General features: G+C 38.5%; 1 protein-coding gene across 1 annotated transcript in view; it reads left to right on the forward strand.

Moving 5' to 3' along the window:
* Positions 1-16,749, forward strand: part of LOC143126014 (anoctamin-1-like) — a 197,835-nt gene extending 181,086 nt beyond the window's left edge. The window contains exons 24-26 of the mRNA XM_076287933.1: positions 6,035-6,219; positions 6,524-6,629; positions 14,747-16,749. Coding sequence (XP_076144048.1) covers positions 6,035-6,219; positions 6,524-6,629; positions 14,747-14,959 — 504 coding nt within the window. The 3' untranslated portion in view covers positions 14,960-16,749. The remainder of the gene's footprint in view (positions 1-6,034; positions 6,220-6,523; positions 6,630-14,746) is intronic.
* The last annotated feature ends 5,676 nt before the right edge of the window (positions 16,750-22,425 follow it).

Genomic DNA, 22,425 nt, shown 5'->3' on the forward strand with positions numbered 1-22,425 from the left:
CAACTGTTTCCTCTGCCCACAACTGTTTGTGCCGGCTAACACGCGACCTCGGGTCAAGTCAGGTCAGATCAGTTTGTGTCACAGATATGTCACAGTTCAGTTTGTGTCACAGATATTTTTTTAAATAAAAAATGGCATTTATTTCCGTAAATCACACACCACATATTTCTGTAAATTGCTCAGCCCCAGAGTATCCAACATGGCAATTATATTGCCCGATTCAGGACAGTCGGCCCTACACACACATGAAATGCATGTAGAGCTATGTGCTTGCTGTGGTGAGATACATGTCGAAATATAAGATTTTTTATAATACGCTTTTTATATTTTAATTTTTTAAAAATCAAAATAAAATCAATGCTAGTACTAATACATGAAATGATGGCATATCTGGTCTGGATGATCTGGATAGCCTAGACTCTGCTGAAAAAAACAATATATAATATGTGTGTGTGGCACTTACAATGACCAGAATAAATCCTTATGAATAAAGGTAGTGAAAATGCCCTACAACAGGGTTCTAAGGGTTAAGATAAAAAAATCTAGTTAGTATTGTTTTTAGTAAAAAGATACTTGCTTTGAACTCTCTTGTAAGATTATTTGACTTAAAATAAGTCAAAAATCTCCTTAAATTGAGACATAAAAACAAGTAAATTTATCTGCCAGTGGAGTAAGTCATTTTATCTTAATTTAAGATAAGATTGAACATTCAGGTAAATTTACTCTGCCCACAACTATTTCAAAATAAAGGTCCTCACTATAATATTTCCCCATTAAATATTTTAACAATTTAAACTATCCAACTATTGAACTGTTCACCCATTTCAACTGTCATTTCTCATCAACTATGACTGCCGCCAATTGTTTCCTCTGCCCAGAACTGTTTCAAAATAAAAGTCCTCATTACAATAATTCACTATTAAATTATTGAGCTATACTGCTCAAAAAAATTAAGGGAACACTTCAATCATACACTGGATCGGTACTCTGACACTGCTTGGTTCTGCGAGTGTTTTATTTTACAAGAACTGTCAGACATTCTGTGAATGTAGTTTGAGAATGGAGAAAAGGGTGGAAGGTTTAAAAAAATGTGTTTTAACAATTGGTGAAAACTGTAAGTGTTCCCTTCATTTTTTGAGCAGTATATTTAAACTAGCAACCATTGAAATAAACCATCTATGTCCGTTTCCATAGCAACCGACATGATTACCCTACAGAGCTAGTGAGCGGAGCGCGAGCGAGGAGCGGAGCGGATTGAATTTTGAGGGAGTGCGGAGCGCTTTTTAATTTAGAGACCGGAGCGGCCGCTCTGTTCCGCTCCAATTTCGCTCCAGCACCGCTCACACCACGAGTCTGAGGCATGCCCAAATCCACCCAGAACTCATGTCTTCATAATGAAACCAAAACCGTTATATTTCAAAACAAAGACACTTGCTTTAGTAATGTAACAGATTAGGCTTAGCCGCAGCTAGGTGCGGAGGCCGCTTTCAGTGTCTAGCATTCAGAAACAGGGGCAGGGACGCTGACCATGAAAACAGCACACACTAGGCAAGTCAAACGCACACACACACTACACATACAGGTGTGGATGCACCCCCCACACAAAAAGGATCACACACGAGGAAGACCTAAAAGGGTAACACGCTACTCTAAAACACGGACATTAAAACAGTAAATAAAGGCATTAACACACACAAACAACCCCCAGAGTTCTCCCCCGTATCCCAGAATGCATTGTCCCAGAGTCCGTAGCACATAGTCCAGCGTGCCGACGTTACAGTGAGTTCGTTGGGGATGAAGTCGCTAATTAATATTTTAGAAAGGAAACTGAAAGTCATAGGGCTTACAAGCGTACTATTCCTACAAAACAACTAGATTCAAACAATGTAGAGCAAGAACAACTATGTGGTGACACTGTTCCAGTGAGATTTATTTTGGAATTTTAGAAGACACATTTCGCGGAAACATGAGTGTGCTATGGAGAGCAAAGGAAAACATGAGCAATTTGAATCGCCTATGCTTTAAGTAAGGCTGAAGTAAAACGTGGATTCTAAACCTGTATTATTTAGGCAATTAATCCCACTGATCTCTTTAGTTTTAGGCTTATGTGCAGTGTTGGGAGTAATGCGTTACAAAGTAACGCGTTACTGTAATTCCACTACTTTTAGTGGTAACTAGGGCTGTCACTTTACGTTCGAAAATCGATTGCACAATCGATTGGACCAAACAACACAAGTTTCGAAAACTAAAATGGGGAATCGATTTTAACCAAATATTTACACTATTAATTTTAAACGAAATAAACAAATAAAAAAGATAGATGTATCAAAATTCACAAACAAGAATATAAGAATATAAAAGAATTCCGAAGTGCAGTAAGCATTGCGAAAGCTAAAAAGAAAATTCCCACTAATTTTACGCACCGGGAACAGCTGTTTCAATCAGCTGCTGTGCTGCTCGTGTTTTGCCAAAAAATGGAGGACAACGCGATCAACCTGTGCGACATGTAGAGAGACGAGTGATAGGCCCTAATAACTTGAGGAGATGTGGAAGTACTTCGGATTTTTGGTATATCAAACTATGGAGAAGAACAAAGCGGTAGGCTACGCAAACTGTGCAATCGAGTTCTACGTAGGCGAAATTTGTTTGACATTTCTAATCGTAAACACAGACACAGCTACGTTGAAGCCTGCAGCCATGTCACTGATGTAATGGCAGTCCACTCGGCTTACTGGTTTTCGAGAATGTTGCACTTCTGTTTGTCATTGTGCACGAAACTTCACGCCAATAAATCATCAGAAATATTGCTGGCTTGCGTCTTCAAGCGCCCTCTTTACGTTCGTCCTAATGCCTGTTAGTTGTTTGTGGATTGGCCTATATTTCGCGTTGAAAATGGAAGCGTCTTTAGACATAAAAAATCGATTTTACAATCGATTCAATGAACACTTACGTCTCAAAAATCGAACAGGATTTTTTCACAAAAGTGACAGCCCTAGTGGTAACGAACATGTAACGAAGTATTTTTGTAAATCAAGTAACGCAATTACAATTACTGAAATTTCAAAGAGTTCGTTACTTGCATTACTCTGTTGATCTTGAATGAATGACTGCAGACAAGATGACAGATGCACATTTGCTGCTTCTGATCTAATGTCTCCCGACCTTAGCTGTGTTTCCAGCAATTGTGTTTCATGTTTAGATTGCAGATGCATTGTTTACAGTTAATAGGAGCCTCCTCACATTCCTCCTTATTTTGGATTTATGCTAAAACACACAAGAGTACAATTTAAATGGGCATCTTAAAAGCCTTTTCCCTTTCGTTTCCATCTTGTGAGCTCCACTACAGTAAAAGCGCATTGTTGTTTATTTTATCTCTGCTCGTTTTCGCCTATTGCGCAAAAGCATTGTTATATCAATTTCTCATTCTTACAACATAACATTCACTTACCAGATAAAGAAACCTCCAAATAGCCTACCGTATGTAATACAGCGACTTTAGTTATTTGCACAGTATGTTTACATCGGAATTGACATCCATGGTGTTATGGATTAATTTTGTCTGCGACGGAACATGCAACTTCTCTCTGGAACACCTTATCAGCTGAAGAGTAACCTTCTGCATAGTGCGCGACAACCCCAAACCCTCGGATGCGCATTAGAACTTATTCCGGTAGGTCAGCACTTGTTCAGCGCAGGCTTTTCCCCGAACTGGTTGTATGTGTGTGTGAGCAGACAATAACTGCTTTGAAAATAGGCCATTTAACATTGTTTCACATTACATCCCATTGAACTCGTTCCATGTAGCCTACAGAAGGATTGCAATAATAATGATAATAATAACTCATGACTATATTGCAGAATTCAGTGTCAGTGCACCACCATGCATACTACTACTAGTAGTAGTAGTTGTAGTAGTAGTAGCATAGTAGAAGGCAAGCAGTAGGCAGTGTACTGTAGCCTACATATCTATCAAACCACATAGATGATGAGGGTGGCGCAAAACAAGGTCTGGGAAGCCTTCATGCATTGTAGAATGTTTTGTGGTCGGAAAAAGTTTGAGAACTCATGCACAAGGTTATTGATTTGAAGGCCCGTTGAAACTACAATAAATAGGTCTAAAAATTAGGTTTATTGTGTGTGTGACTGTTCAGTACTGTTCATATTGACATTTTAAAAGCAGACTTAAAAGTATCTCAAAGTTACTTTCTCTAGTAACTAATTAGTGGGTTTGATCCAGCAAGACCACTATTGTTCTTCTTAAGTTTTCTTATTAGTGGGTTTGATCCAGCAAGCCCACTATTGTTCTTCTTAAGTTTTCTTATTAGTGGGTTTGGCTGTGGGCACTATTGTTCTTCTTAAGTTTACTTATTAGTGGGTTTGATCCAGCAAGACCACAGCATGGCTGAAAGCCTTCATATACACAGACAGCCCAGCCCAGCCCATTAGAGCTCTGCCAGGTGGCTTAGACCGCTGCGGTATTCACGTTTTTCTGCGTTTTTTGGGCCCATTGAAATGAATGGCGGAATGTTCAGAATTCAAATTTCGATTGTGACATCACAGCTCTAATTGCTTAAGCTTGCACCTGGAAGAGTTCTAAGCCACCTGGCAGAGCTCTAATGGGCTGGGCTGGGCTGTCTGTGTATATGAAGGTGTGTGCATGTAACTTTTGACCCGTATGTCCGATTTTCATAAATGAGGTACCGTTGGAATCCTTGGACGAGGCCGAGTTCCATGCCCCTGATCAAACCCACTCTTGCAGTTCCTCGGAACCGCAATTCTAGTTATATCTTCTTTTTCACCCACTTTTTGGCCGAACTACTGCTCCTAGACCGTTTGAGCTATCGACGCAGTTCGAACTCCAAAAATTCAGGCCCGAACCGGTGTAACTTGCTTGTTAATTTCGTGTCGCTGGCCCTTGTCGTTTTCGCGGTATTCCCGTTTTTCGGCGTTTTTGGGCCCCATTGAAATGAATGGCGGAATGTTCAGAAATTCAAATTTCGATTGTGACATCACAGCTCTAATTGCTTAAGCTTGCACCTGGCAGAGTTCTAAGCCACCTGGCAGAGCTCTAATGGGCTGGGCTGGGCTGTCTGTGTATATGAAGGTGTGTGCATGTAACTTTTGACCCGTATGTCCGATTTTCATAAATGAGGTACCGTTGGAATCCTTGGATGAGGCCGAGTTCCATGCCCGAGGCCGAGTTCCATGCCCCCCCCATGCCTTCCAAACCCACTCTTGCAGTTCCTCGGAACCGCAATTCTAGTTACTTTTGATATACAGTAATTGGTACGGTAATTCAATTACTTTTGAAAGAAGTAACTAGTAACTGTAACTAATTACTAATTTTCAGTAACTTGCCCAACACTGCTTATGTGTACGTTGCCAAGCTTGTTCGTTGTTGCACTGTCTGTGTTGCATTAGGCTATCTTTTACAATACATGTTCTATGAGTGACATTGCCGTTTCTCTTAGTTCTTTGGGATTTAAGTTTTCTAAGGTGACAATTTGGCTTGTAGATTATTTCTCCCTCTTTTAAATTGGAGCGAGCGTGGAGCGATTTCACTGGAGCGGGAGGATTTTGAAGTGGATCGGGGAGCGAAATTGAGCGGAGCAGCCTGACGTGAATTTGAGCGGAGGAGCGGCCGAGTGAACAGCCACCTGAGCGAGGAGCAGGATATTCGCACCGCTCAGCTCTGCTCACCAGCTCTGTTACCCTAGCAACCATCATATAAACAGCTTTATTTAGCATTGCAACTACCATGTCTACCTAAGCAAAACCTTTGTACCTATCTACATTATCTGTTTTAACACTGTATATTTTACATCATATGTTTTGTATTTTCATGCACTGGTAATTCCTCAGAGTTACATTTTCTAGTTTGATCTTGTGGTCTTGTTTTTTGATAGCTTTACATTATATGTAAATTGGTTCCAAGTGATGTCCCAGTAAATGTTAATTATATACTTTTTTGATCCTGTGAGGGAAATTTATTCAGAATTATGCTGATTCTCACTTCCTTTTCCTTTTTCTTTAGGGATTTGTTATCTCCTTCACATCTGACTTTATTCCCCGGCTTGTTTATCAATACAAGTATAGTCCAGATGGTACCCTGCATGGATTTGTCAATCACACCTTATCCTTCTTTAATGTCTCTCACTTCCAACCTGGGACTGAACCCTTGGAACCTTTGCACTTAGGTTACAAGGTGGAGCTTTGCAGGTACAGACCAGATTTACCTTGTAAATCAAGCTAAATAGATAAACATTAAGATATAAATTGTGTGTATTTATGTGTTTAAATTGTAATAATATGTGTATACAGTACAGTATTTAATTGTCCTCACACTGCTCCCTCAAAGGGGTCTTTAACTGTTGCCATTTGGCTTAATACTTAATTGATTGGCATTGAGACATCAAGAGACATCAAGACGTTACTTGATTAACATCTTTCAGTTCAGTGTTAGGGGAATGGAATAATGCTACAAGGAAAACTTCATAGACATTTGTATTTTGTCTAATATCAGGTATAAGGATTACAGAGATCCTCCATGGTCAGACACACCATATGAGTTTTCTAGAGAATTTTGGGCCATACTGGCTGCCAGGCTTGCATTCGTCATTATTTTTCAGGTGAGTAGACACATTTCACAACACAACTTCAGATTTGCTGTGTTATGTAGAAAAAGAAATAGCTTGTATTGACTTGTTTGATCTCATAATAATACATAACACATTGTGTTCAACTGCAGCTGTTCGCACCTATTGTTTTCATGTGTTGCTCTCAGGTTCACTGCACATGTTGCTCTCCAAAATGGTACAGGAACTTTTTCAGTTGACTTTCATGATCAACAGCCTAACCATCTAGAACACACCCAAAGCATGCCCAGACAAGACAAAACATCTTAAGTCGTGGGCAATATACTAGTATACCAACAACGTATAGTGTACAATTCAGTCAGTGGGGTTCAGGGAAGACATAATTTAAGCATAACACAACAGGTAAAATTACTTTAATAATCAATTTTGCACATCCCAAGGCCATCTACATATAAGGCTGTCCTTTCACTGCCCTAGCAGTTACAACAATAATAATATCCTACCACATATAGACATCCATTTACCAGCACCTGTGGGGAAAAGCACAGTTGTAAGCATATAATCCCACATAAAGCTCCACATTAAAATCCTTTTGTGCAGAAACCTGTCTCAGGACTGGTGGGGTAGACTAGGGAATTTTCATCCATATCATGTATCATGTCATTGGCACTAGAATCAGACCCGGTGTGCTACTCTTTCTATATCATTATGGGGTCTAGTTATCTTGGAAAAATTAAGAAAAAACTATAATAACCAGTTACAATAAACAAATCACAGCAAGTGGACTGTTAACAGTCAGTTACTTGGGGGGTTGAGTGGCCTAGTTCCTCATAGGGTCAGGGGATCAGCGATGGAATTGAATACATTGACCTAGATAAACAATTTCAGACTGCATTAGTTAGGCTTTTACAGAATTAAGAAGTCGTCCCCCCATTTGCAGACAAGAGGTGAAGGGAGCAAATAGCCTTGTGATGTGCTATTTTAGTAGTACTAAAAAAGTAACAATGCAGTTTAGCATAGGAATATGACTTTTTTGTTATTTATTATTTTCATGTACTGTATTCATTTTGCATTAATATCCAATTTCATGAGGGTACCAGGGTAGATTACTATGCAAACAAGAGCATTGACACCATATTCTGGTTTAGTTCAACTGAATTTATTTAATTTCAAAAGAATATAAAGGTGATAAGTATTATACAAGGAATTATTGTAAAATGCAAACCAGGCTATGCATAACACCTATCAAATTAAAATGTAAAAGTTTTGCGCTCACTCCCATCTTGCAGTTTATTTGTAATGACCACTGCTGTGCACCCACACACATTGCACACTGCTGCCCCTCCTACACCACAAAGCCGGGTGTGTTCACAACACAACCATAGCTGCATAATACAGGGGCCTCATTACAGAAACGTCCTAACTCTGAAATCCTATCTTATCTCAGTTTAGGATGGCATTTAGGATTTTTGGTATTGCAGAAGCATGTTTCCTAACTGCATTTAGGAAAAAAATCCTATAATTTGGCGTGTAACCCGTGCAACCCAGGAAAAAATGTAGTCGCACCCTTAAAAATGTAATTTGCACTCTAGAGCCCTGACACAGCCAGCTGGCCCATGTGCGAGGTAGAGAGGAATGTCCAATGCGCCCAAAGTGCACAGAATCTACATGTGTTCTACAACAATAATGGTGATGGGAGTCACCAAACAACAAACGTGTCCCTCATCACGACATCTCTGCAAGAGGCATAAGCAAACTAAGCAGCTGCTTTCATGTGCCACTGCTAGGCTTATTTCAGTATAACTGCATAAACATACAATGCAGAACCACAGATCTCGCTAGTTTTATCTTCACAGACTAATATTCAATTTCCATCCCTGTGTGTACACTGCAACATGGGGCAGCCGCTCTGTGCACCTTACTGTGTGCTGTGTGTGTTTCACTAATTCACGGATTGGGATAAATGCAGAGACCAAATTTCCTCACGGGATCAAAAGAGTATATATACTATACTACTATTCTATACTGAATCAAGTTTAATCGTCTTATTAGAGTCAGTTGGAAGAGACTACAATGATAAGCTATGTACCCAGGGGCGCTGCTAGATAATTTTGGCCTTATGACAATATTATGACAATAATTATTTTGCTCTCTGTCTCTCCCAAGTTCAATTACTCTTTATTATATTTTAAAAAGCCCCTTGAATTAGGAATGTTGGTACACCAATTTATACTTCCACTCCTGAAGAACACAAATATTCAAAATGTAGAACACAAAAATTCAAAATGTAGAGTTTTCAAGCCATTGAGCTGTCTATCATGGTCTAAGCAAGAGTAAAGGTAAGAATGTGTTCAACAACCTTAAAGGAACATTTCAACTTTTGGGAATTAGAAGGAATTAGATTCATTGGAAGTAAGTTACACCCGTTAGCCTATAGCTCCCTTTTATCTATAGGCTAGCTATATGCTAACAGGTAAGCCACTTCTAATGAATTATACGAAGATTGGCTAATGGTGTCAGAGTGGGTTATTGCACACACAAGACGAAAAGGGTATGCGCTATACTGTATGTGTGTTTGCACATATCTGTATCTTCACAACACATCTATGTGGTGACATCTGGGTCAACATTTTGCTTGATGGACTGCAGTGGTTGGTGAAATTTATCAGGAAACTATAATTGGTCAAATTTTCTGAAAAGTTGCAGTGGTTGGACAGAATTGCATGGTTGCCCAGAATTAGCAGGGATTGGTTGAATTGGCATTCATTGTTGCAGTCAGGAATTAGAAACGGTTCAAAGAACGAAAACAAAAACTGTAAACGAACTATATGTTTGGATGAAGGTAACTGAAAATGGAAACAAAACCATTTTTAATTGTTCCGGTATCCATCGTTCCGATTAACTTTTCTTTGAATATTATTCAAAAGTCCATAGACTTTATTCATTTATCATGTAAACAGACCTTACTGTTCTGTACTGACTCTAGGTGGATCTACTCAAGGTTTCTTCCTATATGCATCTCAAATTCTAGAGAGTTTTTCCTCGCCCGTGTTACTCATGGGCGTTCCCTGATTGTTTAACACTGTAAAGCGCAATGAGACATGTGCAATGTTTTGGCGCTCTATAAGTGATGTTAAAGCTTAATTCAAAGCACATTATCAAGGCTAACTGTAAACAACACAGTGCCTGAATTCAGGCGTGGGGTGAGATTTTTGGGGCGGTGGTAGTGTAGCGGTTAAGGAACTGGGCTAGCGTGCAGTAGCCTGAAAGTTGACGGTTCAATTCCCAGCTTCCACCGTTGTGCCCTTGAGCAAGGCACTTAACCCCAAGTTGGTCCGGGGACAATGTTATCCCTTGTAATATAGTTGACATATGTAAGTCGCTTTGGCTAAAAATGCGTCAGCCAAATGTAATGTAATGTAATGTAATGTAATTTAGTCTATATAATGTTAGATCTTCAAAACTGTCTGATAGCCTAACTGCAGGCACAGGAAATGTCCTTGATTTAAACCCTTTAATAGCCTAACCTATGCGAGCAACTGCATGACACTAGGGCTAGATATTTTCCTAGTGTCTCTGGTAGCCTATAGGTGGGTTTACATGGGCAGTTTTTTCGTCATTCTAATTAAGCTATTCCGATTGAAAAATCTGTGCTGTCTGTTTACATGGGGAAGGCTGTGTACTATTCCGATCAGGTGCTCTCAAGCACTTTATAATCTTCGAACGGAATAGCAGTTGTTGCTTACTTTTACTTGAGAAGATACTGCAGGCAATCCGATTGACCGTATACATGGCTGTTCAATTGAAATAGGAACGGAATACACCACCTCTTTTATTCCGATTAAATACTGATCGGATCTGCAGTTTTATTCTGATCAAGCTGTTTATATGTGTAATTTCTATTCCAATTGACCTGTTATTCCGATTCTAATCGGAGTAAAAGTGTCCATGTAAACCCAACTTATGTTATTTCACACAATGTTTCAGTAATTAAGGCTACATACTTGGAAAAGGCAGTTAGATGGTGTTAGATATGAAAATACTTTTTTATCAACTCGCAGTGAGACACTGATTCATGAAATCTGACTAAATTCATCAGGGGTCTGGGGAACATTGTGTGGGAAGGTGACATTCCAAGTCTCAATTTCAATTTAAGGCTGTTGGGCGAAAAAAAACAAAAAAAACTATAGTTTTGTGCCACTGGCCATAAATCAATTTGAATAGAATAAACTAGGGCTGTCAATCGGTTAAAAAAATTAATAAAATTAATTACATACTCTGTGATTAATTAATCTAAATGAATCGCACATATAATTTTTGCTGTGAAAGTATTTTAAATATTTAAATTTAAATGAATCATTGAATAATCAGCATTAGTGACATTAAAGTTCAAAAACTCTTCTATTATTATTTTCACTGTTCATATAATGGCCATAATAATCTATGATATGACCTAATATGCTGAGGAAATCAATTCAAAAGTGCTTCGGGAAGAAGTTTTTTTTAACATACAAGGCATTTCAGGCCACAGATATAACCTAGGGGACACAATGAAAATAAATGAACACTCCCCTGAATGTCAGCACTATTTCTTTGCATTGATGTGTATTTTAATCAACACTTTAATTTTATCAACATCAGGCCGTTTTTTAAAAGTAAATGTTCCAATCAATGATCTAGGCAGCACATTTTCTTTTCTCTCCATTTTACAGTCTAATGGTTACTGACTAGAATGGCTCGGGGTCAAAGGTCATACGGAATCGATTAATCTGCGTTATATTTTTTAATCAGTTATTTTTTCTCAAATTAATTAATCGAAATTAATCAGTTATTTTGACAGCCCTAGAATAAACATTATGGTTGTTTAGCCTGTTTACAGCAGTGGGATAGAAACTGTTCTTAAATCTGGTTGTTCTTGTCCTTCTGTACCGTCTGTCTGATAGCAGTAGTTCGAACATAGTTGGACCAGGGTGTGATGAGTCCTTCAAAATGTTTTGTGCTTTCTGAAGACAATGGGAACTGTGTAGTTGTTCCAAAAAGGAAAGAGGGTAGCCGACAATCTTCTGAGTGACCTTAATGACTCTCTGGAGCGCTTTTGTCTGTGCAACTGTGGAGCTGGAGAACCACACACACATAGGCAGTAGGTGAGAATGCTCTCTATGGAACAGCAATAGAAGACTACCAGCAGTTTTTGAGGGACTACCAGCAGTTTTTGCTGCTCCCAGGTCAGGTCATCTGTCATGTGGACTCCTAGGAAATGAAAATCCAACAGCCTCTCCACACAGTCACCGTTTATGGTTAATGGCTAAATGGCAGTACTGCCACTCGTAACAGCAATAAACACGGTTCCCTTGAAAGTCCTAAAAACTTTTACCCTCTCAATACGAACCTCCAGATTTAGCATTAGTCTGCCATCAGACATTACTTTTAAAGTCTTTGTTGAAGAAGTAGTTTACTAAAATCCTTTTGTAGGTCTACTACAATTCCAAATCTCTACTGTCCATAAACACACTTGCTAACGTGATCTGATCTCCTCTCCGTTTTCCTCTGCAACTAACGAAAGAACTGATAGTCAGGAAGGGATAGAAAGGGAGGATGACTTCCCTTTCTAAGGTGATGACGAATCACAGTTTGACAGTGACTGTGACTATACCTAATTTGATTGGTTGATCATCTTTTTTGTTTTACACGTTGGTGTAGTGATGAGGATTCTAACTCGGGCTGGGAGCCACTTGGAGACGGGATTGTAATACTGTGTTTCACCGCATTCCATACATACCATTTATGGGGGCGCTGTTTCACTCATTGCAAAATACTAAATGAAAACGGGAGATGACTGCACAGCAAGAATGAACAAAACCGTAAAATTATTATATAATGATTATGATAATGATAATGATTATATTATGATATAATATAATAATATATCATATAAATTGTTTAATTTACGATAATATCGATTGTCAGACGAGATGGGGGAATCCTGGCTTCCCTTGGCTTCCAGGAGAAAATGCCACTGATGCAATGTCATTTTTAAAGGAATATTATGAACCGTTCTTCTATAAGATTCTAACATTTTATTGGAGGGCCCTTGGAACAGTAGAACGGGAATGAAAAATAATGTTTTTGCTCAGAACGAATCAAAATAAGAATCATTCTATTTTCAGTAGTAGCTGGTAGCAGTCGATGGCATCCTGAAATCCTGGAGCTGCTCTTGGTCTGCCATATGATAGCTTTTCAGAAATGGTCTATAAAGCATCATATTTATCCTAAGAAGGATCAACACGTTTCAGCCTTATATCACAATACACCTAGCCTGACGAGCCAGACCCACATCAAGATGTAGGGTCTGGAAACTCACCATTGGCAGTGCTCAACGGATAAACAGGGCGGGATAAATGGTTGTCTTTTAAATTCCCTCTGCACACAATAGGATAGCGCTACGACTCATGAGTCCCATGCGTTTTCCCACCAACGGAGCTAGTTGGCTAGTTGATCAAACTTTTGCCAACTTAAAAGAAGTTTAACTTCAAGTAGCAGGGAATTCACGTGGAACCGTCGTAATTCTGCCGTCATTATGTAAAGCCCGCCCACCAACTCTATACACGATGTGATTGGCCTGATCAAAGTTTGATTTTTCCAGCTCACAAGCCAACGGAGGGTTGCTAGACTACCCTGGCTGCAAATTACATTTGCTGCCGCTAGGGTGCGTCTAGTTTTCTAGTTTACAATACACCCTCAGTTGAGGCAGATCACCAGATCACCAGATAGGTCAGATAGGGCAGCCGTGGCCTACTGGTTAGCGCTTCGGACTTGTTACCGGAGGGTTGCTGGTTCAAACCCCCGACCAGTAGGCACGGCTGAAGTGCCCTTGAGCAAGGCACCTAACCCCTCACTGCTCCCCGAGCGCCGCTGTTGTTGCAGGCAGCTCACTGCGCCAGGAATAGTGTGTGCTTCACCTCACTGTGTGTTCATTGTGTGCTGAGTGTGTTTCACTATTTCACGGATTGGGATAAATGCAGAGAATTTCCCTCACTGGATCAAGAGTATATACTTATACTTACTTATATAGATAGCTGAGCTGATCAAGCCTGGGAATGTGTTTCATGGTTAATAATTAGCTTCAGCTAGAGCCAGTGACCATTCCTTTCCCAAAGGCTTTTATTTATTGCCTATAAGTCTGACTCAAGACATGGCTTGTGGATATTATTTCACTGCTGGACCGTCATCCTTGGCAGGTCCCAACCCTCAGCCGAGACCATACAATATTGTTAGTAATTATAAGAACCATTATGATTGCTGTGATGGCAAATAAAGGTTTGCTATTTACAAAGGGTATGGAACATTTTAGACATACAATTTTCCTGAAAATATAAATGAAACATACATATAAACAGTTTCTTGTTTTCTTTGATATCTCTTGCACAGTGTCATAGCGTCTTTTGGTGGTCATTTCCAGTGAGAAGAAATCTATTGGTCAAATACAATACATGCTAATACTGTCAGGGGCGCCTGCAGGAATTAATGCTATGGTACGCAAGTAGCCTATTGCGTGCCTGCGTGCGTATTCTCTCTCCTGCTCAAACAAAATGTGTGAACGATAATTTTGATAACGTGTTCACTAACTTTACATAATAGAAAATGGTATATAGCCTGATGGCATGCAGCTAATGGGATACTGTGCATAGTTGGGAAGGTATGGTAGGCCAATTTGGTGTGAATACACACACACACAAGGGAAATTTTCTCTCGCTGTTGACTAGCCTGATGGTACGCACAGTGCGTACGGACGTACACCTGCAGGCGCGCCTGAATACTGTACATGTAAATGTTCTACATATTCTGTCAAATAAACTGGTTATCTATGCAGTTTCAAAGCGATAGGTGGTTTCATGGAACTAAATGGAAATGTCAAATTACCTATACCTATAAAAATGCAAAAGTTATATAAAAACCGGATTAGCCATTTCAATATTTTAAAAATAATTCAATGAAATTCCTTGAATTCAAAATGTACCTTAAAAACCTGTTTAAAAGGAGAAGTATAAAGTGGGAACCTGTGGTTGAGTTGATATGGTGTAATTCCACTTATCATTTTGAACATGGCTTACAGTACATTTTCATGAGGATAACCTAATCTCTAATTACAGAATGCTGTGATGATGATGAGTGACTTTATCGACTGGCTGATCCCTGATATTCCTAAGGACATCAGTCACCAGATCCACAAGGAGAAGGCGCTTCTTGTGGATCTCTTCATGAAAGAGGAGAAGGGGAAGAAACACCTCCGGAATGTCCAGAGTCAGCAGAGCCCATCTCTGACACGTTCACGCCCCAACTCCAACACACACAGAAACTATTAGCTTTTCCATACAGAAAATATGGCAAATCAAAATGGTAAACAATGGCTGTTATACTAAAGTCAGTTTATGAAAAAGGTGCCTGTTTTCAAAAGCCTTTAATGCTTTGTGATCTATTTATTGGGTAAACAAAAAGGAATCAGATATGAGGACAGGGACTAAATATTATTTTCATGACACTAGTTCTGCTAGAGCATGGTGCTAACAGAATAAAGGCCATGGATATGTTACCCAGAGAGCACAAATACAGATTAAATGTGTATCTTTAAATTTTAAAATGTAAGTGTAATGCACATCAGAATTATTTTGTCATGTGTCAAGCCAGTTTTGGCTCCTATTTCTTATATTGCACAATTTTAAATTCAGGTAGTGTCCAAACCACCAACCTTTGATGTGGATCTGGAATCTGTATAAGTACACATTTAAGGTGGCCGTGACTAGATGTGAAAAAGGTTGTGCATTTATGTTAAAGAGAGTGTAAGATTGTAGATGGTAGATAAATAGACAGGTAGAAACATGTCATATATTTCCACACCATATTATCTACACACTAATAGGACACCAACTAGACAACATAAAAGATAAATTATCTTAGTCTTTGGCCAGTCATCGTGTTATCAAAATTAAATGGTTTCAAGACAGGCTTTGAGGCAGTAAACATGTTTCACTCATATTTCCTAAATTGTTAAGTTAACCTTAAAATAAGTAAATAATGCTCAGGTCTTGGTTGCATTTTCTTATTATATGTATTATATGATTATATGTAGGTTTGCACACAAGGCTTCACTTCCTCCTAGAATTAAAATCAAGTCAACCAAAACTGGCACAGATGATCTTCAGACCAAACCTCATAAGTTATTTGTTGGCTTTTTGATTTGCAAAAGTGGTCAGCCAAATTCATCAGTCCAAAGCAAAGCTGCCTGACACAAATTTAGTTAATATCTAGTCCAATCAATGGACATGAAACTTAGTGCTTACAGCCATACCCTTATTGTGACCGCCGCGCAGCGAAGCGGCGGTCATATAGGTTTAGTCAGATTTGTTTTTTGTTTTTTTTTCTTTTTCGCATGTCCAAATTTCCGTCAATGATTCCCGGGACACTGAAAGACCGGGGTAGACGAAACTTGGTGAGCATGTAACCCCATATGGATAGCATGGAACCATTGTTTTTCGTTTTGATCTGTAGCCCCCCCGCTGGACTGCACCCCCCGAAAGGAGGGTAGGGCAGACACAGTTTTCTGTGAATATCTCGAGAACCGTAAGGTTTAGGAGGACCATTTTTTTTTTGTATGTTGATCTCAAGGGGCCATGTCAACCCATTCCATAACCACTATGTATAGCACCACCTAGTTAAACACAAAAAAGTAAAAATGAGGTGTTGTAATCACAGGTATCTGTGACCTAACATAGTCAAAACTGCACAAAATTGGAAGTGTAGGATCATTATGTCACCCTCTGAATGCACGCCAAGTTTCGTGGAATTCCGTTAATGGGGGGCCACACAATAAATTAATTTATGTTACTATACACCAACTGGCCTGTAGGTGGCCGGAGACAGTTTTCTGTGAATATCTCGAGAACCGTAGGGCCTAGGAGGTCCACCTTTTTTTTGTATGTTGATCTCAAGGGGCCATGCCAACCCATCCCATTACCACTTATTTCATGTATAGCGCCACCTAGTTAAAAATTTAAAAGCAAAAAAGTAGGTGTTTTCATCACAATATCTCTGGCTGACATGGTCAAAACTGCACGAAATTGAAAGTGTAGGATCATTATGACACCCTCCGAATGCATGCCAAGTTTTGTGAACTTTCGTTCATGGGGGGCCTTACAATAAAATAATTTATGTGTACATTTAGTGACCGTACACCAACAAGGATTCCCGGGACACTGAAAGACCGGGGTACACGAAACTTGGTGGGCATGTAACTCCACATGGATAGCATGGAACCATCATTTTTCGTTTTGATCTGTAGACCCCCCGAAAGGAGGGTAGGGCAGACACAGTTTTCTGTGAATATCTTGAGAACCGTAGGGCCTAGGATGACCAATTTTTTCCGTATGTTTGCCTCCAGGGGGTCATGTTAACCCATTTCATGTGCACACATGTGCATAAACAGATACACACGCACACACATACATTCACAGTAATCATACGTATGACACATACTCACACAGTAGACATATGTATGCATGCATGCACATGCACAAACACACATACGCAGGCAAACACACAAGCACGCACACACACACACACCCACACACATAAACATAAACGTGTACACGCACACATGCACACAATTCAAGAATTTCTCAGAATTATGAACAGGCAAGATGGGGGTGGGGTTGTATAAAATGAATTTTACATGTGGAATCTATGAACTAATTATGTTTTGGTACTTGTTGTCTAGCAGATACCAGTGAGAATTGAGTGTGGCTAATGCAATTTAGTGAGACAGTTAGAATCATATAGGCCTTTCAGCGTGATTTATTTTTGTGGAAAAAATGTGCTGGACTGGGCGGCGGTCATATTTTGTACCACTCTGCGGTACATCTAGTTATATTCACAGCAGGTTTCCATTGCAACTAATGGCGTTGTGCCCATACAATTGGCCAAAATCACAAGATTTTTTTTTCTAAAATGGTGCTTAATATCAACGCATTGCTATTAATCAATCAGAGAGGGCCGCGAAGCAAATGCAGAAGTGCCGTTCACCCTGTTACAAGTTGATGAATCATTGAAACGATTTTGGAAACATTATTTTAAGGTAGAAAAAACTCTTTGGTGTTGCTTTAAAATGAGGTCACACAATCCTGAGAGGGTTGGTTGCCTTTTAGACTAGTGGATGTAATTTGGTTGTCAATCATAGAATTGTACACAGTTCCAAAAAAAATCAAGAACAAATATTCTATATAATATATATATATATATATATATTATTTATGTTCATGTAGTTTTGATCTTGAAAAGGGTTTTTATACAGTATATATATAAAAAAATACAGCTCAGCCCAGTGTCCACCCAAAAATATGGTTTGTACAACGTCCCTGATTGCAACTATTCCCTGCTGGGCAGCTGTGTAATTTTGTCAATGTCAGTGATCACATTTCTATGTAAAGGTGGTGTGAAGTCTGTAAGATTCACTTATTTCAATCAATTTGCAATGATTTTAGACAGATTCCGTTTATCTAATTTCTCTCAGCATCACCAGTGATATTTATTTAACTATGATGTATTTTGATTAACATATTTGGAGAGAGGCCTTTATTGCCTCCAACAGCTTTGGCCTTTTATGGTCAAACAGGTTTTATGGCCTTTATCACCTCAGGACAACCCAGAGTGGTCCAACATTGAAAATAATAGGAGTTTAAATAACAGAGTTACAATAAAATTTATTTCATTCAATTATTTGGGAAATAATAATTCTATAATGTTCAAAATTCAAGTACTGTGCTGACTACCTTGTCTCAGCTAAAAATGATTAAGTCTAACAGGGAAGCTACACCAGGCACGTAACTGAAGCGTTCTGTTCGCGAGGCGTAAAATCCATTTTAGATGAATGGTGTATTTTTTTCTCAAACGTACGCGCTGCTATCACGTCTGGTGTAGTTACTTCCATTGATTATAGTGGAAGCTAATTGTTGCAGCAGACGTTGCGCAAACGGAACGCATCAGTTACGTGCCTGGTGTAGCTCACATGCTATGGAATCTGTATGTGGCCACATTTGCTAACATTTCTAAAACAAAACCTTCATTTTAGATGTAGATGTTTAATGTTGTCTGTTAAACTTATCAAATGTAAGATTTAAATGTGCATACTTTAAGATACTTGCTACAGTTGTGTTTCCAGTTTTGGAGATTAAACTCCAGCTGTTCTTTCTATTACTGAAAAAAGGAGATTTAATTGCATTATGTAGAGTGTTAAGGGCAGCCTGTTGGATTTTTTTAGGGGGGGCAGCTCAAAAGGCAGTTCAACTGATTATGAATGACACATAAAATCAGATGACAAAACTGCCATACAGGAAGCATTGCCATAGTTATGTTTGATAGATCATCAAAGATCTTGTGTGAATGCTTTCAATCATGTCCTTGACATGATGCCAGAGAGATGTATGGTGTGCTTTTGCCTCAGATAGCTGATTGCTTCTATATTTGTTTTTGTTTCGTTTTTTAAGAAAGGGGATTTTATATTTTGTTTCATTTTTTCTTTATTTAATGTGGTCCAGTACGATAAAAAGGTGTGATATGCAACGAGAGGTCTAAAATACTTAAACAAGAAACACATTGTGCTCAGGAATATTGGGAAAAGTGTATGATGCCTTCAACAGGACTGAGTGTAAGACTCTACGTTTTACTTAATGCAGACAGAGCAAAAACAGTATCAGAAATTTGCTTTAATGTACAGTACATATGGTGCATTTAACAAGGTCCAACCAGTCCTTGGGCCATATTATTCTCTCTATAATGTGTGCTGTTACCTTTTTAAAAGTTTATGTTAATATTGCTTTCTATAGAAAGGTTATGCGGCTTGGTTGCTTGGGGTTGTTTTTTGTTCTTTTGTTCAGAACACAGATTTGAGATCAAAATATTATGTTCAGTGCTATGACATGTGGTAAAAGTATATTTCAAGTAAAAGGTACTACATATCAATTCAGGTGTGTTTGTCTCCCTCTTTGCATGACACTAATTTACACATGCATATATTTTGGCATTTATATAGGCTAGTCTCAAAATCTGCACATAAAAAGACACTAATTTACACATATATATTTTCCCATTTATTTAATCTCAAAATTGCACATAAAAAACATGAGATGTGGGTGCACCTCAAGAAGGTTTGTTTTCGCTCTGTGAATGCACAGAACTTCATGAGGGGAGAAATATCCTCACTGCATTCTGTTCTACTGGCCAGCGAAATTGGATTGCCATTACATTCTGCATTCAGTAATAGGATTCAACATACTCTCAAATTCATACAGTATGCTGTTGCATTCCCATGCAGACTGTGCATTAGTTTTGTGTCGTTGAATGCTTAAATGCAAACCACAATTCTACTGGACCCCTCCCTTCACAGCTGTGCAGGAAGTCCTGTGCATCATTGCCCATCTGCCACACACCTTGAAGCTTGCAAAATTAGATTCCTTTATGTTCTTGTTAATAATTGTGGCAAGTCTACTACTTGTATTGTTTGTCTTTTATTTTGTTTTATGTTTATTGCTTATTTTAAACCTTTATGGCACTAAATTCACAAAGTAGATTAAGATTTATCTTCAATCTCAATTTATTTAATCTCTGCCATTAAAAAGCAATGCTCCATTAAGCCTGATTATACACAGAGAAAAATAGAATGAGAGATGGGAATAGTGGCTGAGGGACAGAAAGGGGCAAAGCCTATGTTTTAGCAAATAGATAAGCAGTCATGCTATTTGGCATTCAGTTGAGATTTCTTTTGCATACTAGCATGATATACGTATGAGGGAAGGATATATGCTGCAAGCTCATTATGTGGAGTTGTACCTACATATCTGTATTCTCTATTTAGAGGTAGATCTTCTTAGAGGTCTTCTTAGTTTGAATGTTGGATCTTTGAAGATGATTCTTTGAAAACAAAATCCCACTGAAAAGGCTGTTCTTAGGCACATATTGACCTGAAGATCAAGTGTCAACTCAAAAGAGAAGAATATGGATAGCCAGACACCTGGACAAAGAAAGAGTGGATCTTTCAAACATCCTTCCATAAAACGCACCATATCTGGTTCTCAAAAGGTATGGTAAAACTGCATTTCACTTTGCTGCTTAATTAACAAATCCAATGTATAATACACATGTGTAATTGTGTATTCCTCCTTTATTCATTTTTAAATTAAAAATGAAGTAGTTACCAGTGTATTTATGTGAAGTGCCGATTTTGAAAAACATGTCACTGATTCTTTGATGGGATCACGAAATCTAATCTCAAAGTAAACATGAAGATTCATTTAATTCAGTTTGTAAAAATGAGCAGGAGTCATGTTTCATAGCAAATGTGCTTCCCCCTATCTCTACTCTATTTATGGCAGTACTTCTCATGCTTGTAGAGCCATGCGTTGATTTTAGTTTGCACATGCAAGTCAATTCTGACACATTATACAGTACTTATGTTTTTTCTGAATGACATCTGTAATCTGTAGAGGCAGATCAACATCAAGGTCGTAATTTTGGATCTTCCTGTTCATTAATGGAAATTCATTTATGAAGATTTTTTTTCATGATTTGATAAAATGATAATTTAAGAAGTCCATTCAGCAATAAATGTATACTACATTGTAGATTTAAAACTAAATAATTAAACGCCTCTCCATAAATTCTCCCAAGTTTGAAAGTTTAACTTTGCCTCTAGCAGAGGATGCACGTGTAGACTTTACTTTGTTGCACTAATTATGTGAGACTTTAAATGCATAATAATTTTGTGCATAGAATGGTATGTGCATAATAATGGAATGTGCATAGAAGGGGTGCATTAAGTTAGGGCATTTCATTGTACAATTTTATTTCATCCCAGAATTTCCCTATGACCTTCAAATTATAATGTCACCTTCAGAACCGTATTGAGTTTTTTGTGGTGTGCAACTTTATTTTAATGAATTGACCATTGAATGTGTTTGCTTTGTTTGATGGAGCACATTATAGCATAAGTAGACTAGAGGGGCAACCAGAGAGTGCAGACCGATTGCTGAAAGTAAAGCTGTTGAGCTTTCCTGTGACTTGGAGCTGTTCCAAAATGTCATGGGTTAGTCTGCCCCATGCTACACAAAGTTATATGAAAATATAGTATATATGAACACAATGCAGACATACAAACAGACAATGGACAAACAAACAGGTCACCAAAAAAGATCACCTTCAATGTAATAACTAAGTGCACCAAAGTAATAAATAACTAATTTAGTGAAATTCCATCGGTTTTTATCAGATGTTAGAGTATGTTAGTCACCATCAAAACAAATTATATAAGATAAGATGAACTTTATTGTCCTTCATGAGGGAAATTTGTCTTGGGCGGAAAAAAGTACCATCGCTGCGCCTCAGTAGCCCTACAATCAAGTGTCAAAAATATGTCAATAAATAGTTATAAATAAAGTAAAAAATGAATTATCCAAGCATTAAAAAATACAGTAACGGGATTGCTGGATTATCGATTACTTTGGTTTTGTGATGTTCTCCTAGATGGTAGTAACTCATATTCAAGTACATTTTTTTTTCTGTATGCTAGTCTCAAGGGGCCACCGCAACCCATCCCATAACTCATTTATAGCGCCACCTAGTTTGAGATGAAAAAGCAAAAATGAGGTGTTGTAATTGCAGGTATCTTTGGCTGACATGTTCAAAACTGCACACAATTTGAAGTGTAGGATCATTATGTTATAACACACTCTGAATACATGCTTTGCAGTTTCGTTCATGGGGAGGGGGTTACAATAGATTAATA

Source organism: Alosa pseudoharengus, unplaced genomic scaffold, assembly GCF_046254945.1.
Source record: "Alosa pseudoharengus isolate Yale_2024_CS ecotype anadromous, Long Island Sound unplaced genomic scaffold, YU_APseudo_1.1 YU_APseudo_1.1_scf_16, whole genome shotgun sequence".
NCBI lineage: Eukaryota > Metazoa > Chordata > Actinopteri > Clupeiformes > Clupeidae > Alosa > Alosa pseudoharengus.